The 16,806-nt window shown below is 38.2% G+C and overlaps 1 protein-coding gene and 1 long non-coding RNA gene across 2 annotated transcripts in view; one reads left to right on the top strand and one right to left on the bottom strand.

Moving 5' to 3' along the window:
• Positions 1–5,846, bottom strand: part of CCDC152 (coiled-coil domain containing 152) — a 29,966-nt gene extending 24,120 nt beyond the window's left edge. Inside the window, exons 1-2 of the mRNA XM_061189232.1 lie at positions 5,760–5,846; positions 3,919–4,024 (exon numbers count right to left, since the gene is read on the bottom strand). Coding sequence (XP_061045215.1) covers positions 3,919–4,024; positions 5,760–5,846 — 193 coding nt within the window. The remainder of the gene's footprint in view (positions 1–3,918; positions 4,025–5,759) is intronic.
• The window catches only part of LOC133090791 (uncharacterized), a 46,839-nt gene that overhangs the window by 20,956 nt on the left and 9,077 nt on the right, over positions 1–16,806 (top strand). The window lies entirely within an intron of this gene.

The following is a 16,806-nucleotide window of genomic DNA, read 5'->3' as shown; positions in this document are numbered from 1 at the left end:
CCCACCGTCCTCCATTTTTTTTCTCTTGCCGTTTCCCAGTAATAGAATGATGGTTAAGTGACAACTGACATTACCTACTTCATGTATGGTACTGTATTAGCTGCTACAATTAAAAATGGAGGCATAGATCCTGCCATCAATTGTCTTTGTGCCTTTAAAAGCATGAATCCAGCATTTATGAAATATGGTACCTCAGTAATCAGCAAATTGAAAACAGACCCCTGAAACTGAAAGTATACTGAATGTTCCCAAATGTGTATTTTCAAATTTAGAACACAAGGTGGCTCTCTCAACACACTTTTTTTTTTTAAAAACAAAGGAAACTGGCTCAATAAGGAATTCTTCAAAAGGTATCAATAGAATACCATTCATTATTTTAGAATAATAGCTTTTAATTCTTTTTGCAAATCTTTACCTGCATTATCATTTCTGTTGGACTTTACAGTGTAATTTGAAGTATACTATCTTATCCAATTCTTAAAAACTAGAGCTCAGAATATTAAGCTACTGCTTATACTGTATAATTTAGTAAATCAGTGATTATTTTGAGGTCACATTTAGGCTCTATCATTAACAAGCAATTTGGGCATTAATATCTATTTCATAAAGCAGTTGGAAATATTAAATACAATTATGTATGAAAAGGTTTTTTTTTAATAGTATATGATCCTCAGTATCAATATTATACCATCTTGAGCTGGCAAAGACATTGTTTATCTGGTATCAGGTGAAGAAAATAAAATATCAAGATATCATTCTTTATTGTTGAACAAGTCCAATCATTATATGTAGTTTGTTCTTCCTCTCTAAGTGAATTAGTACACATTTTGCTTTCTAAGATATCATTCTCACTTGTTCTTTCACTTCTACTGCGTATTATTCAGCAAAAAGGCCATTAGATTTAGAATAAGTATAACTGGATTTTAAAGAAGTATTTGATTATGTTTTTCAAGTAATACATACACATGAAACACAAGTTTAGTGAAAAGTGACTATCTCGCCAATCTCTGCCCCAAAACTAACCAGTTTCCCTCCCCTCAAAGCAAGCACTGTTACCGGGACATTGTTTATCTTTCCAGAGATATACAAATATATAGGGGAGAGGGTGTTTGTGTGTGCATTAAGATATATTTTTATAAAAATGATAATATACTGTTGTGTACATTGTTGTTTTCATTTACTATGTGTGGGAGATTATGTTATATCATATAAAGGTACTTCATTTTTTTATCAGTTACATAGTATTTTGTTAAATAAATATACCATAATTTATTTAACCAGATATCCACTGATAGATGTCACTCTTGGAAAGGCTTTCTCAGTTCTTAAAAGCATAAAAACAAAAACCCCTATATTCTCTTCCAGTTTTTTTTTTTTTGTGGCTTCATTTTTTGACCTTTAATTAACTTTATTTTTTAGAACAGTTTTAGATGTACAGAAAAATTGGGAAGATATTACAGAGAGTTGCCAGATATTCTATACCTGGTTTCCCCTGTTACTAACATCTTACTTTAGTACAGTATGTTTGCTATAATTAATGAACCAATGTTGATACACTATTATTAACTAAAATCTATGCTTTATTCTGATTTTCTTAATTTTTACCTAATGTCCTTTTTCTGTTCTACGATTCCATCCACAGTACCACATTACACTTAGATGTCATGTCTTCCTTGGGTCCTCTTTGCTGTGATAGTTTCTCAGAGTTTTCTTGTTTTTGATGACCTTAACAGTTTTGCAGAGTACTGGCCAGGTATTTTGTAGCATGTCCCTCTATGTGAATCTGTCTGATGCTTATCTCATGATTAGATGAGGTTATGGGGGGGAAGAACATAGAGGTAAAGTGCCATTTTCATCACATCATAGCAAAGGTACATACTATCAACATTACACCCAGCTGACCTCGATTACTTGCCTTAGGTCGTGTATGTCAGATTTCTCCACTATATAGTTACTCTCCACCACCTCCTTTTCCATTCTGTATGTTTCCCTACAGTGAAGAAAGTCACTGTACACAGCCCACACCTCATGAATGGGGTGTTATGATATACTTCCTTGAGGTCAAGTCACTTACATAAGTTATTTGGAATTCTGCAGAGATTTATCTCTTCACCCCCATTTATTTATTTAATCATTTATTTTTATCACTATGTACTCATGGATATTTATTATATACTTTGAGTTATAATCCAATAGTACTTTATCTATTTTGTTGCTCAAATTGTTCCAGCTTTGGTCATTGAGAACTTTTTCACTTGGGTCCTTTATCCCTTTAACATACCCCTATCATTGTGGAGTTTTTTTTCTTTTTGAGCACTTGCTTATTTTCTGGTACTACAAGATGCTTTAGGCTCATCTTATATATTTCTTGCCCCAGTCTTAGAATCAACCATTTCTTCAAGGAGCCCTGGTTCCTTTTATTATAAGACAGTATCAGAAAACAAGATCTTGGTGCTAGGTTCGTTTGTTCCTACTGATTTTATGCCCTCTCAGTTAACATAGTGAGGAATTACATGTATACAGCTTCTTCTTCTTCTTTTTTTCTTTTTCTGATGCCCAACTCTTTATTAGTAAGGACCCTCGGTCTGGCAAAGGGAAGGCTGGGAGGGACAGGACTAGCATCCGTCTAGGGGGATCTTCCTGGTTATCAGGTGGCTTCTGCACGCAGGTGTAGAGGAAATACCTCATGGATGAGACCCCCACAGAGGGCAGCACTGTGATTGGCAAGCAGCAGAGGTAGGAGGGGAGCCCTAGGCACAGCTGGGCTCCTGGGACAGCAGGGCTTCCATGCTGGGCACAGACGCACCTTTGGGGAACTTCTCTAACTTCCAGGCAACATCGTTGCAGCACACAGAACCCAGGTGATGAGCTTGGAATCTGTTGAAAGCAGCGGTTGTCGCGGGCTAGGGCAAGGTCTTCCACAGGAAGGCGAAAAGCAGGTGCATCTGCGTGCCATTCATCACACACTTCTGGAAAAGCGTGACCATCTCTGATGAGCTTGAGGGAATTCAGGCTCTCTTGGTACTTGGTGTTCTCCTGATGCCTGGAACTGGTTGCGTGGGAAGCCCAGCACTACCAGGCCTGGGGCAAAGTTGCCACTGCAGCTGGTTCATCTGAGTGCAGTCCAGACCTTTGAGCCGCAGAGCAATGCCGCTTTCTCAATGAGTAGCACCATGCCAGGCTGGGTGCCCAGGCTCCCAGGCTCCCTGAGGGCTAACGGGTGCACAGAGAAGGTGTAGAGCAAGGAGAGGCAGTGGAGATGGAGGCTGCTGGGAGCTGAGCAGAGCGCATGGTGTGGACGTCCAAGAAGCGAGGGGAGAGCTTCAGACTAGGACAGCCCATTTTTAACACTAAAATTTTTGACCTATCTGAAATTTCTTCTGGTGTAATTGTGAGGCAGGAATTCAACTGTACTTTTTCCATGTGTTTGAAGACCTGGATTGAGCCTTGGATTTGCCATTTCTTTTTTTTTTTTTAAGAGTTTTTTGATGTAGACCATTTTTTTAAAAGTCTTTATTGAATTTGTTACAATATTGCTTCTGTTTTATGTTTTTGGTTTTTTGGCTGCGAGGCATGTGGGATCTTAGCTCCCCGACCAGGGATTGAACCTGCACCCCCTGCGTTGGAAGGCGAAGTCTTAACCACTGGACTGCCAATTCCGGGGAAGTCCCTGGATTCGCCATTTCTTAGCTGACTGGACTCAGACAGATTACCTTCTTTTGTTCATGTTTCTTCATTACCGAGGTGGAATAGTAATACCAGTCCTATCTGTCTTTCAGGTTTATATTAAGGATAAAATGAAATGATAGTCTGGAAAGTTCTATGTGAATTTAAAATATTTTACAAATGTAAAATCACTGTTACAGCAAAAAGCACACTCATTAGAATTACTATTTCTGTAGGCAGCAAAGAACTAACCTTCTTTAATTGTGACCTCCTTTGTTTGCATTACTTTCAATAAACAGTTAGCTTTTTCCAACTGCATATCCAGTATATTGTTCTTTCCACTGGTTTCTATCATTCTCTATAGAAGAAACAGAACACATATTTCACTAAATCAATGCTGCTATTTTGATTTTTTTTTTTTTAACCTAAGGATATGAAGACTAATGAAAATACAAACCACTTAATACCTGAGAGTCTAATAATTAAGCCTGGCATATATTTTTAAATAAGCCAACTTTCTAATTTATCTTTAATTTAAAGAGTAACATGGTAAAAAGTTAAAACAGATGAACACTTATGAAAAGTTACAAAAAGTAAAAATATGATCTAATTTGAACCTCCTTCTTTCCAACTATTCAACCGCCAGTCCTACGATTAACAATTCTTTATAAATATTTCCAAAATATTTTATGACTATACAACTATAGGAAAGGGTCATATTATACTCTGTTCTGTACCTTGGATGTTCCACTTAGTACTGTTTTCTTGGAGATGATGCCACATAAGCACATAAAGGTCTACCTCATTCTTTTTAACAGCTGCATTGTTTCATTCATGAATATAATTTATTTAAATAGTTCCCTATTGAGGAAAATTTGTGCTGTTCCCACTTTTTTGCTATTATAGACAATGAATAAATATTCTTGAACATATCTCTTTGATATCTTTGTGAATAGTGTAATAGCTGCCATGTATCCTTCAAGCACCTTCAAAAATCATCAATTCATGACCTGTCCTGTATCATCTATACCTCTACCCATTCCCTAGTCTCACCACTTTTGAATTTATCTCAAAGCAACTCCTTGACATTATATTATTCCATCCATAAATATTATCATTTATATGCATCTCTAAGAGATGACTCAAAAATACAATCACAATACCATTATCACATCAAAAAATGAACAATATTTCTTATTTAAAATGTCTAAGAATATACGAGCTAATTCCAAATTAATCTTCAAATACTTTGTACAAATTCCTCTCCCACCAAAGTGCTTATTTCCTTCTCTTTCTCTCTTACTTTGGTCAGAATCACTTGGTTAAGAAAACCCAAGTTCATTGTTGAAAAAAAAGCTCATGTTATCTCAAAATACCCATCGTCACAAAAATTCTTTCATTATGGCAATACTACATTGTACAGAGGAAAAGAAGGAATAGAGAAGGATGATAAGAAAAGGAGAGAAAATAGAAGTAGGTATTATTCCCCCTCCTATTCCTGTTTCACAAATCCACCTCCCAAGTCTTTAATTTATCCATCTACATTTCTCAACAGCTATTCCTACTCCTCTCCCAGACAGAGGAGGAGAGAAAAAGCCTAATATATACTTGTGGGTATGGTCTACCATGTAATTTGTTCAGAGTTGGGGAGGGGGACTTTAAACAAGTCTGCTTTTAGGCAAAAGAGAAGAAAAAGGGAACAAATAAAATAGGAAAGACTAAAAAAATTAAGAGTTAGTCATAATGGCAAGAGACTGAGGATTGAGTCTACTTCAATTCTTACTAAACCATTCTTGAATTTATGGACATCCTGGGTACTTACACATGTATTTCCCCTTTAAGTTTAGCAAAAGTGTATCATTATTCGTTCCCTTGCCCCCAAAACATTTTGATGTATTAGTATAAATGAGCCAAAACCACATGTTTTAAATACAGATTTTAAAAATGAGAGAGAGGGGCTTAGCAAAATGTATTTCCATTATTTTTACCTTGCTTATTTTTTTGTACATTTTTTTTTCTTCCCAACTCCCTCCATTGGCAAAATCTGTTCCACTTTTCCTTATATTCTACAATTGTTTGATATCATTACATACCTTTTCTATCTGTGAGAAGTCATTTATAAGTTTGTCAATATTCACATTGCCAATCTTTTTCATACATCCTTCACTGCTTTGATTCATATCTAAACTAATGAAGAGTAAATAGTGTTAAAACAAACAAACAAACAAAATACAAAGCATATAATAGTGGTAATAGCTCAAATACTAAAGTTTCTGTACTCCACTCATGGAGTACCTACTTGAGCTCCACTGCACTCAGAGAATTTTTATTATACCCCCAGTATTAACCATGGTCAAATGAATTAAGGCTTCTCCACTCCTTTCCACACCCACACCAGCCAAGTTTTCTCTAAACCAATCTAAAATTAGTGCAATGATATGTGCATATGTAGAAATTATTTGTCCCTATTACACAAAAAACAAATTATGCCACTGTTCAACACTCATCTCTTTGCCATCAGTATGGCTGTACTTAAAATCTGATGCATTACTAAATCTGATGCATGACTTTTAAATATAGGTATTCTCAATTTTAGATGTTTATAATATTTAATTATCATGCCACAAATATTTTTTGCTGCATTTCTTGGTAGTCTGCCTGTTGCTAGGAATTGAACTGTGTCTCCTCCAAAATTCTTATGTTGAAGCTCTAAACTCCAGTGTGACTGTATTTGGAGATAGAATCTTTAGGAGATAATTAAGGTTAATTACGGATAATTAAGGAATGAAGTCATAACGGTGGGGCCCTAATCTAATAGGACTGTGGCCTTATAAGAAGAGGAAGAGAGAGAGTGCTCTTGTTCTCTCTCCATATGTTCACACTGAGGATAGGCCTTGTGAGCACACAGTGAGATGGTGGTTGTCTGAAACCCAAGGAGAGAGCCCTCGTGAGATATCAAGCCTGCTGGCACCTTTATTTTGGACTTCCCAGCTTCCAGAACTATGAGAAAATAAATTTCTCTTGTTTAAGCCACTCAGCCTATAGTATTTTGTTATAGCAGCCTGAGTAGACAATACAATTATTGAATATTTTTAATATTTTGTATGGTAACCTGTTTGGTAAATAAAGGACATAAGGAAATTAATATGCTCAAAGCAATCGCTAAGTATTTCTATTCTCTTATTTTGTATAAGAATACTTTGGGATATAGCCAACTAACTGTTGAAGTGAAGAATGAGTTTCAGTTTTAGTTCTATGGAACCAATCACAAGACATTCTGCAGAATTCCAGAGGTAAACTCATTTAGTTAGGATGGAGAAATTGACTTTTGTAAAACAGTAAGCATTTACATTTGAGGGTGGGAGAGTGTCTAGAAGAATCAGGATTAATATAATCTAAAAGTATGAAATACTTGTCGTTAGACTTTTCTCTAGCAAAGAGGAAGGAGAAAATACAAATTTGAAATTTAGGTAATCTAGACTGAGGAAAGGGCATGTGCCAATGCCTGGTGTGTGAAAGTGGCAGTGACAAGTAGTCCAAAGTAAAGGTAAGTAAAATTCCTAAAGTAATTACTCAAAGTAATTTTGGGGACATATTGTTTAGAATGAGGTACACCAAAACATAGATACTGCTTGACAATTTGTTACTTCATAAAGAAATCCCATTTCCTTCCTCTTCTTATATTGCATTAACAACTATTAGTGGTTTTCAATCTGAATTTTAGCTGTGTATTTTCAGTTTATTGAATTATTATCCTCTGTATCACATATACTAGTAAAACTTTTCAATAGTTAAAACTTGATCCTTAAGACAGGAGACTAACTGTAATAGCAACCCATGAAAAATGCAGTAAAATTCCTTTTGGGGTAAAATTTAGAAATCATTATGATTTGATATACTGTTTTTGAACTGTATACTGTTTTGATCTATAGGATAATCTGAAGTAGTTAATGATGCAAAATCCTCCCTCTCAGCTTTTTTTTTAGTTCTTAACATTTTATTATATTTTATTTTACCCCCCCCCCCACCCTTGGCAACCTCAAGTCTGTTCTCTATGTCTGTGAGTCTGTTTTTGTTTTCTAGATAGGTTCATTTATGCTATATTTTAGATTCCATATACAAGTGATATAATATGGTATTTATCTTTCTCTTTCTGACTTCCTTCACTTAGTATGATAATCTCTAGTTGCATCCATGTTGCTGCAAATGGCATTATTTGGTTCTTTGGTATGGCTGAGTAGTATTCCATTGCATATATGTTCCACATCTTCTTTATCCATTCATCTGTTGATAGACATTTAGGTTGTTTCCATGTTTTGGCTATTGTAAATAGTGCTGCAATGAACATAGGGGTGCATGTGTCTTTTCGAATTATAGTTTTGTCTGGGTATATGCCCAGGAGTGGGATTGCTGGATCATATGGTAATTCTGTTTTTAGTTTTCTGAGGAACCTCCACACTGTTTTCCATAGTGGCTGCACCAACTTACATTCCCTCCAACAGTGCAGGAGGGTTCCCTTTTCTCCACACCGTCTTCAGCATTTGTTACTTGTAGACTTTTTAATGATGGCCATTCTGACTGGTGTGAGGAGATACCTCATTGAAGTTTTGATTTGCATTTCTCTAATAATTAGTGATGTTGAGCATCTTTTCATGTGCCTGCTGGCCATCTGTATGTCTTCTTTGTAGTTCCTAACATATTATTATTATTATTATTTTTAATTAATTTATTTAAAATTATTTTTGGCTGTGTTGGGTCTTTGTTGCTGCACACTTGCGGCGAGTGGGGGCTTCCCTTGCGCAGCTGGGGCTCTAGGCGCACAGGCTTCAGTAGTTGTGACACACAGGCTTAATTGCCCCGCGGCATGTGGGGTCTTCCCGGACCAGGGCTCGAACCCGTGTCCCCTGCATTGGCAGGCGGATTCTTAACCACTCCGCCACCAGGGAAGTCCTGTAGTTCCTAACATTTTAAATAAAAAAGGTTTTACTAGGGTTTTGTCTCAGAACGTGTCTCCTGAACTAAACTCATTTTAATTTGAGCTTGATTTTCTCCCAACTCCTCCCCGCTAATGAGACCCTTGAGGTGTTTTTAAACCATCACTAATATCATTAAACCATCCTTATAAAATCATCATTAACATTCCACTGGCTGTTATCACATGCTATTCCTCTTGTCACACTGGCCAAGCCATCTGATTGTTTCTAAGTGTCTTCATTGCCCCTCCTCCAATGTACGAAGGACAAGGTCAAGATCTTTTCAGTCTGTATGGTCTTCTTGCCCAGTGAACTAGGTGACAAGCTGGTGATTCAGGGATCGTCAGATTCTTGGTGGGAAGCAGGGACTGACTTGTGACCTCCACAGCCCCAAATTCAACCATCCGCACAGTGGGTGGCAGCCCCATTTCCTTCCGTGCCCTTCTCCTGTGTCGCCGCCTTGCCCTCGCCCCTACCCTGCTCAGGCCGGCCCGCGGCAGCCCAACGACAGGCTTGTGTTATCTCCCCACCCCCTCTCCTTGCCGCCCTGCATGAATTCACTCTCAGTCCTGAGGCCCGGGGATTCCAGCTTCCTCCACTCGCATCCTGCTGCCCTTAGGAGTCCAACTCTACAGCAGGACCAGCATCCTCAGGCGTGGGAGAAGTGGCTGGGTCAGAACTCTGTTCTGAACCAGGAGACTGTGAGGAGGTGTTAAGTAAAGAATAGTCACGGAAAAGGGAATTCCGAACCCGCCCACGAAAGGTCTGGAGCGTACCTGCCGTCTCCCACAGTTCCCTCAGTCTCCTCGCCCTGCCCCCCACAGCTTCCTCCCGGTGCTGGTCCGCCCCTGACTGCTGTCCCTTCCCCGGGAAGCAGGTTCCCCCAACAATGGGCCCGCCCTTCTCCCGGTCCCACCTGTGCCCTGCCCTAGGGCCCCTCCTCCAGCCTTACCTCCTTCAGCCATACCTCCTTCAGCCTTACCTCCTTGGGCTTCTTAGGTATTTTCATGGAGTTTCTAGAATATGATTCAACACTAAGTGACTGTCAGATCAATAATTATTTCCTGAGCAAAGAATAAATCACATTGGTTAAGTTTTGATTAATGAGTCAGCACTATCGAATAAATAATAATCCGTATTTATTCTAGTAACATAAAGTAGGCTTATAAAGTACCAGACACTATGCTAGGTGATGCAGATGAAAACGTGGATACAATGCATTCTGTGTAGTCCAGAGTCAGTTAATGGATATGATCTCTCTTCTATAGAGTTTTGTCTTGGTAGCTTAGTGGTTAAGGGCATGGGTTCTGCGTGGATCCAACCCGCAACTCTTTTATTTACCAACTGGGTGATCATGGGCAAGTTCTAAATTATACCTGCTTCAGCTTCTTTACCTGTAAGATAGACATTAATTTATTAATATCTACCTCATAGGGCTGTTGCAATGTTTAAATGAAATGATGCATTTTAAAAGTGCATAATGCACTTCCTGGCATAAGGTAAGTGTTAAAAATATTAATTATTATAATTAAAAATTTTTTTTCAATGACTGTTTGAAAGTATATCCACTGCCAACTTTGCCTTATCTACTTCTGTTTTTTTTTTTGAGTAGGAGATGGGAGATTTATTTTTCTTAATTTGATTTTTCTATGAAACCCAAAATTTGGCATGCAGAAAAATGTAAACTGTAATAGGATAATTCGTACTTTATTATTTGAAAGGTATTATAGCATGGTGGCAAGAGAACTAGATGAAAGTGGGAAATGTGGTGGGGGGGGTGGGGGGAAATCCTCTTTATGTTGCTAACCCGTTAGTAATTTGGGAAGGTTGGACTTCCCAAGTCTTTTTTTTTTCTTCATTTAAAAATAAGAGAAGTAGACTAAATAACAGAGATAAAATTTTAAGATTTTTAAACTAGTCTTATGATAAGACATTGCTCATCAAAACGTTTTGAAAATGTCATTTTCTCATGTTTATTACCTCATTAATTTCACAAAATTCACACGTACACACACACATAATTTAATTTTTAAAGATCTTTCAAGAGATGAAACTTCTGGCTACCCAAGGAGGCTTTCCTTGACATTAATAACAACACATAGGGATATTGAAAATGGCCTTTCGAATTGCTGGTTTTATCCAATTAGTATATATATATATATATATATATATATACACACACACATATGTATATATATACATATATATATATATATATCATGTTCTATGTCACTTGTATCATAATAGGTTACTTAAGCCCATTTTAAGATCCACCTAAAATGCTGCCTTCTCCATGATGCATTCACTGATCATATCAATCAACATGACCTACTTTTCCTTGCTCTATGCTTTTATTACACTTTGGACCATGCTGGACTTCTTTGGCATTTGTTAGGGCTGTTTGAATTGATATCTTATCTCTCCTTCTCTCCTGTTGCATTATCTGCTCCTTGGAGAAAGAAATCTAGTGTATATGTGTGTGTGTGTGTGTGTGTGTGTGTGTGTGTATTTCTCCATAGTGCCAGCATAGTCAGAATAAATAAATGAATCAACATACCAGAAATAAATCATGAAAATTTAGCTTGATTTTTCTAGTTTGAAATGAGTCATAGCTTCTCTTCCAATTTATAGGTGTTAGCATTTTTTGGAAAGAATCCTAGTGAATTCGAGATATATCTGTCAATGAGAAACTATATGAGCTTCCCATGATTTCACATTTAAAAAGGGAATGTCTTCACAGTTGTATTCACAGTTTTATTCATCAAATACCATCTGATTGAGAAACAGAATGGACTCATTGAACATTTGCTCAGAAACTGCCTGGAAAACCGTAAGAGAGAAATAACTTATGTTACTATGCCGTACTAACAAAGGGAGTGTAAAGAAAGTAATGTTAGAATCCATTAAAAAGTACCTTGATTTGGAAAAATAGATGCATATGCACCCACACAATTGAAAAAAATTAGAAGCCACCGATTTATGTATGTAAGTATCTTAAGATGAATGATACATTGATGTTTTTCCAGGTTACAAACAACAGCATTTATTAATTCATTCCTAAATATTTAAGTACTTGCAAGGTACCAGCTACTGAGGGTCTGGGTGCTAAGGAGAGCAAGACAAATAAGACATTCTCCTTCTGCTTTGGAGCTTATAGTCTCACAGGACTGCTTTTTTAAGACCATCAGCACTTACCCATCTATTTATTCAAAAAATACATGTTGAGCACCAACCATGTTTGGGGATCTGTGAGAACACTAGAAATGAACAAAACGGACATGGTCGCTGACCCCAGAGGACCTACAGTATAGAGACGGAGATAGATAATCAACAAATAAATAAAGGATAAATAAAAATTATAATAAGTGCAAGGAAAGAAACAAAAATCCATGATGTTGATTTAAAAAGTGAACAGGAGTTGCTTTAGGTATAGTGGTCAGGAAGTGTCTCAGAGCAGATAAGGTGAAAGTGAGACCTCAGTGGTACATCAAAATGTTAGCTGTGGGCAACAGATAAATACTAGGGTTGCTTTTTTTTTTTTTTTTTCCTTTATTTTTTAAACCTACTGCTTGCTCTCTTGGCACACTTCTCCCTGCTCTTATCTCTGTGGTTATCTGATTCCCTTATTTCAATATCTGCTATTGAGCCATATTGTCCTGGCTTCAACTGCAACTTCAGGTCCCAGTTCTGTGGCTCCCTGGTTCTCAGCATTACCTGCAGTAATTGGGTAAAAGACACCCTGGGCACCAGGTCTCTGACCCTAGGAAACTATGTTGGTTGGACTCCCCTCCATCCATCCTCATGCAGAGAGAGGAATTTGGACACGGTCCCAGGATAAATCCTAAACCATGGAATACTTGGACTACTTTTCTTGAAACAATCATCCTTATATATGTAAATATTCCATCTCTAAACAGGCTTCTGTTAAAAGTAGAATCATATAGCTAACTGGGCAGAATTTGTAGCTTTGGTTGAGGACAAAAAGTACAAGTATTCTATTTAATTTATTAAGAAGAAATCAATATACTTTAGACAGTGAGCTTATGGTAAGGGTGACATATTTTTGTTAAAATTAAGGAATCTAGCCACCTCTTAGTGGCTTGGTCTTCCATAGTTACTTGGAGGTGACTATGGGGTACTCTGAGGAGAAGTCAGATTTTTTCTCAAAATACAGTTTTAAGTCTGTACAAGTACATAAACAAATGATCCATGATTACTTTGATGTCATAATGTAGCATGAGTTTAATGATTTGGGCCTAAAATATTCCTTTGCTCCCAGAGAAATCAACTTTTTCATAACATACCTTCTTAGCGATAACTCAGTTTGGGGTAGAGGGAATAAATAGACTTTTAGGCATACCTAGCTTCAATCCTGGCTCCATACCTGTGAGCTGTGTGATTCTAGGCAACTCAGTTTATCTCTCTGACCCTTAGTTTCATAATTTTCAAATGGGAACAAACTTCTAAAGATTGTGGAAGAGCTAAAATGAGATATTATATCTTATCAGGGCAGGCTTAGAGTATGCCAGAAGTATTTGTTGAATGGATGAATAAACCAATGAACAGTGTTCGTTCCTGAATCAATAAGCTATTGTAGTGTAATAAACTACTCTAAAACTTCGTGGTTTGAAACAACCATTTATTTAGCTAATGCTACTTCTGGTCAGAAATTTAGACTGGGCTCAGTGAGTAATTTTTCTAGTCTTGCCTGGGCTCCCTTATGTACCTATGTTCAACTGTGGATCAAGTAAGTGGTGTAAGTGGCTTTGCTGCTCTTGATTGGGCTCTCACATCTTGGGATGTGAGTTGGGATGGCTTTTCACTCTGTCACTTGGTCTCTCATCCTCAAGCAGGCTTGACCAGGCTTGTTCTCAGGGAGTGTCAGGATTTCAAGAGAGGAAGCAGAGGCATGCAAGGCTCTCTAGCGGGTGAGGCTCAACACTGCCCCCAACCACTTCCTCACCGTTTTGTTGGGAAAAGTGCATTACAAGACCACCCAGATTCAAGTGGTGAAGGGACAGACTCCACCTCTTGATGGCAGGAGTTGCAAACAGGGTGAATACAGGAAAGGCAATAATTGCAGCCATTTTGCAAAAAAAAAAAAAATTTACCAATAACTATCTTTAGGTATACCTGTCAAAATAAAATAGTTGTAGAATGCACACTTAAGTAAAGGGGATACATGGCCTGATGCATATAATAGTTAAGTTTAAGTCGAAGTTTAAATCCAAACTTGGAAGACACCTGCCAAATGATTTTTGTGTAAGAAAAATTGAAATTTGGTCATTAGTTCTAATAGTGGTTAGATAGCAGAATGAAATGTCTTTTGAGGCAACTCCTAGTTTTAATCATCCATGTAAAGGGGCGTAAGTATCCTCCTAGGCAGTTGTAAATAATCAAGCAATATTAAAAAGAAATGGAGAAAATGAAGAGTCAGGTGATTCTTAAAACAGAGCTAGGCTTCTGGTTCGAGGTGGCTGCTGTTGCAGGGCAGACTATGGCAACTCAGGAAGCCAGTCAGAGGAGAGCAATGCTTTGGACTTGCCATCAGCTTATGACATAAGGAATTCAGTGTTGCAGAGACCCAGCCTGGAGGCCAACAGTGAGGCTTTTAGCTCTGAGGAATCCCTTTCTATTCCTTGCTCTTCTGATGTGGATCCAGCCGTGTGGCTGACAGGGTCATTGTGCTCCGGCCTGGTGTCAGGGCTGAGCCTCAGGTGGGAGAGCCGAGTTCAGGACATTGGACCACCAGAGACCTCCTGGCCCCACATAATATCAATCGGTGAGAGCTTTCCCAGGGATCTCCATCTCAATGCTAAGACCCAGCTCCACCCAACAACCAACAAACTCCAGTGCTGGATGCCCCATGCCAAACAACTAGCAAGACAGGAACACAACCACACCCATTAGCAGAGAGGCTGCCTAAAATCATACTAAGTCCACAGACACCCCAAAACACACCACCAGATGTGGCCCTACCCATCAGAAAGATAATTTCCAGCCCCACTCACCAGAACACAGGCACCAGTCCCCTCCACCAGGAAGCCTACACAAGCCACTGAACCAACCTCACCCACTAGGGGCAGACACCAAAAACAACGGGAACTACGAACCTGCAGGCTGTGAAGAGGAGACCCCAAACACAGTAAGTTAAACAAAATGAGAAGACAGAGAAATATGCAGCTGATAAAGGAGCAAGGTAAAAACCCACCAGACCAAACAAATGAGGAGGAAAAAGGGAGTATACCTGAAAAAGAATTCAGAGTAATGATAGTAAAGATGATCCAAAATCTTGGAAATAGAATGGAGAAAATACAAGAAACATTTAACAAGGACCTAGAAGAATTAAAGAGCTAACAAACAATGATGAACAACACAATAAATGAAATTAAAAATTCTCTAGAAGGAATCAATAGCAGAATAACTGAGGCAGAAGAAGGGATAAGTGACCTGGAAGATAAAATAGTGGAAATAACTACCACAGAGCAGAATAAAGAAAAAAGAATGAAAAGAATTGAGGACAGTCTCAGAGACTTCTGGGACAACAATAAATGCACCAACATTCGAATTATACGGGTCACAGAAGAAGAGAAAAAGAAAGGGTCCGAGAAAATAGTCAAAGAGATTATAGTTGAAAACTTCCCTAACATGGGAAAGGAAATAGTCAATCAAGTCCAAGAAGGGCAGAGAGTCCCATATAGGATAAATCCAAGGAGAAACATGCCAAGACACATATTAATCAAGCTATCAAAAATTAAATATGAAGAAAAAGTATTAAAAGCAGCAAGGGGGGCTTCCCTGGTGGCGCAGTGGTTGAGAATCCGCCTGCCAATGCAGGGGACACGGGTTCGAGCCCTGGTCTGGGAAGATCCCACATGCCGCGGAGCAACTGGGCCCGTGAGCCATAGCTACTGAGCCTGCGCGTCTGGAGCCTGTGCTCCGCAACAAGAGAGGCCGCGATAGTGAAGGCCCGCGCACCGCGATGAAGAGTGGCCCCCGCTTGCCGCAACTAGAGGAAGCCCACGCACAGAAACGAAGACCCAACATAGCCAAAAATAAATAAATAAATAAATTAAAAGCAGCAAGGGAAGAGCAACAAATAACATACAAGGGAATCCCCATAAAGTTAACAGCTGATTTTTCAGCAGAAACTCTGCAAGCCAGAAGGGAGTGGCAGGACATATTTAAAGTGATGAAAGCGAAAAACCTGCAACCAAGATTACTCTACCCAGTAAGGATCTCATTCAGATTTGACGGAGAAATTAAAACCTTTACAGATAAGCAAAAGTTAAGAGAATTCAGCACCACCAAACCAGCTTTACAACAAATGCTAAAGGAACTTCTCTAGGCAGGAAGTGCAAGAGAAGGAAAAGATCAACAAAAACAAACCCAAAACAATTAAGAAAATGGTAATAGGAACATACATATCGATAATTACCTTAAATGTAAATGGATTAAATGCTCCAACCAAAAGATGTAGACTGGCTGAATGCATACGGAAACAAGACCCATATATATGCTGTCTACAAGAGACCCACTTCAGACCTAAGGACACATACAGACTGAAAGTGAGGGGATGGAAAAAGATATTCCATGCAAAGGGAAATCAAAAGAAAGCTGGAGTAGCAATTCTCATATCAGACAAAATAGACTTTAAAATAAAGACTATTACAAGAGACAAAGAAGGACACTACATAATGATCAAGGGATCAATCCAAGAAGAAGATATAACAATTGTAAATATTTATGCACCCAACATAGGAGCACCTCAATACATAAGGCAAATGCTAACAGCCATAAAAGGGGAAATTGACAGTAACACAATCAGAGTAGGGGACTTTAACACCCCACTTTCACCAATGGACAGACCATCCAAAATGAAAATAAATACGAAACACAAGCTTTAAATGACACATTAAACAAGATAGACATAATTGATATTTATAGGACATTCCATCCAAAAACAACAGATACACTTTCTTTTCAAGTGCTCATGGAACATAGAGCCATGCATAGGTCATATCCTGGGTCACAAATCAAGCCTTGGTAAACTTAAGAAAATTGAAATTGTATCAAGTATCTTTTCTGACCACAACGCCATGAGACTAGATATAAATTACAGGAAAAAAACGGTAAAAAAATACAAACACATGGAGGCTAAACAATA

This window comes from Eubalaena glacialis, chromosome 4 (assembly GCF_028564815.1).
Source record: "Eubalaena glacialis isolate mEubGla1 chromosome 4, mEubGla1.1.hap2.+ XY, whole genome shotgun sequence".
NCBI lineage: Eukaryota > Metazoa > Chordata > Mammalia > Artiodactyla > Balaenidae > Eubalaena > Eubalaena glacialis.
The sequence above is the reverse complement of the archived record's forward strand: the minus strand, read 5'-3'. Positions and strand labels throughout refer to the sequence as shown.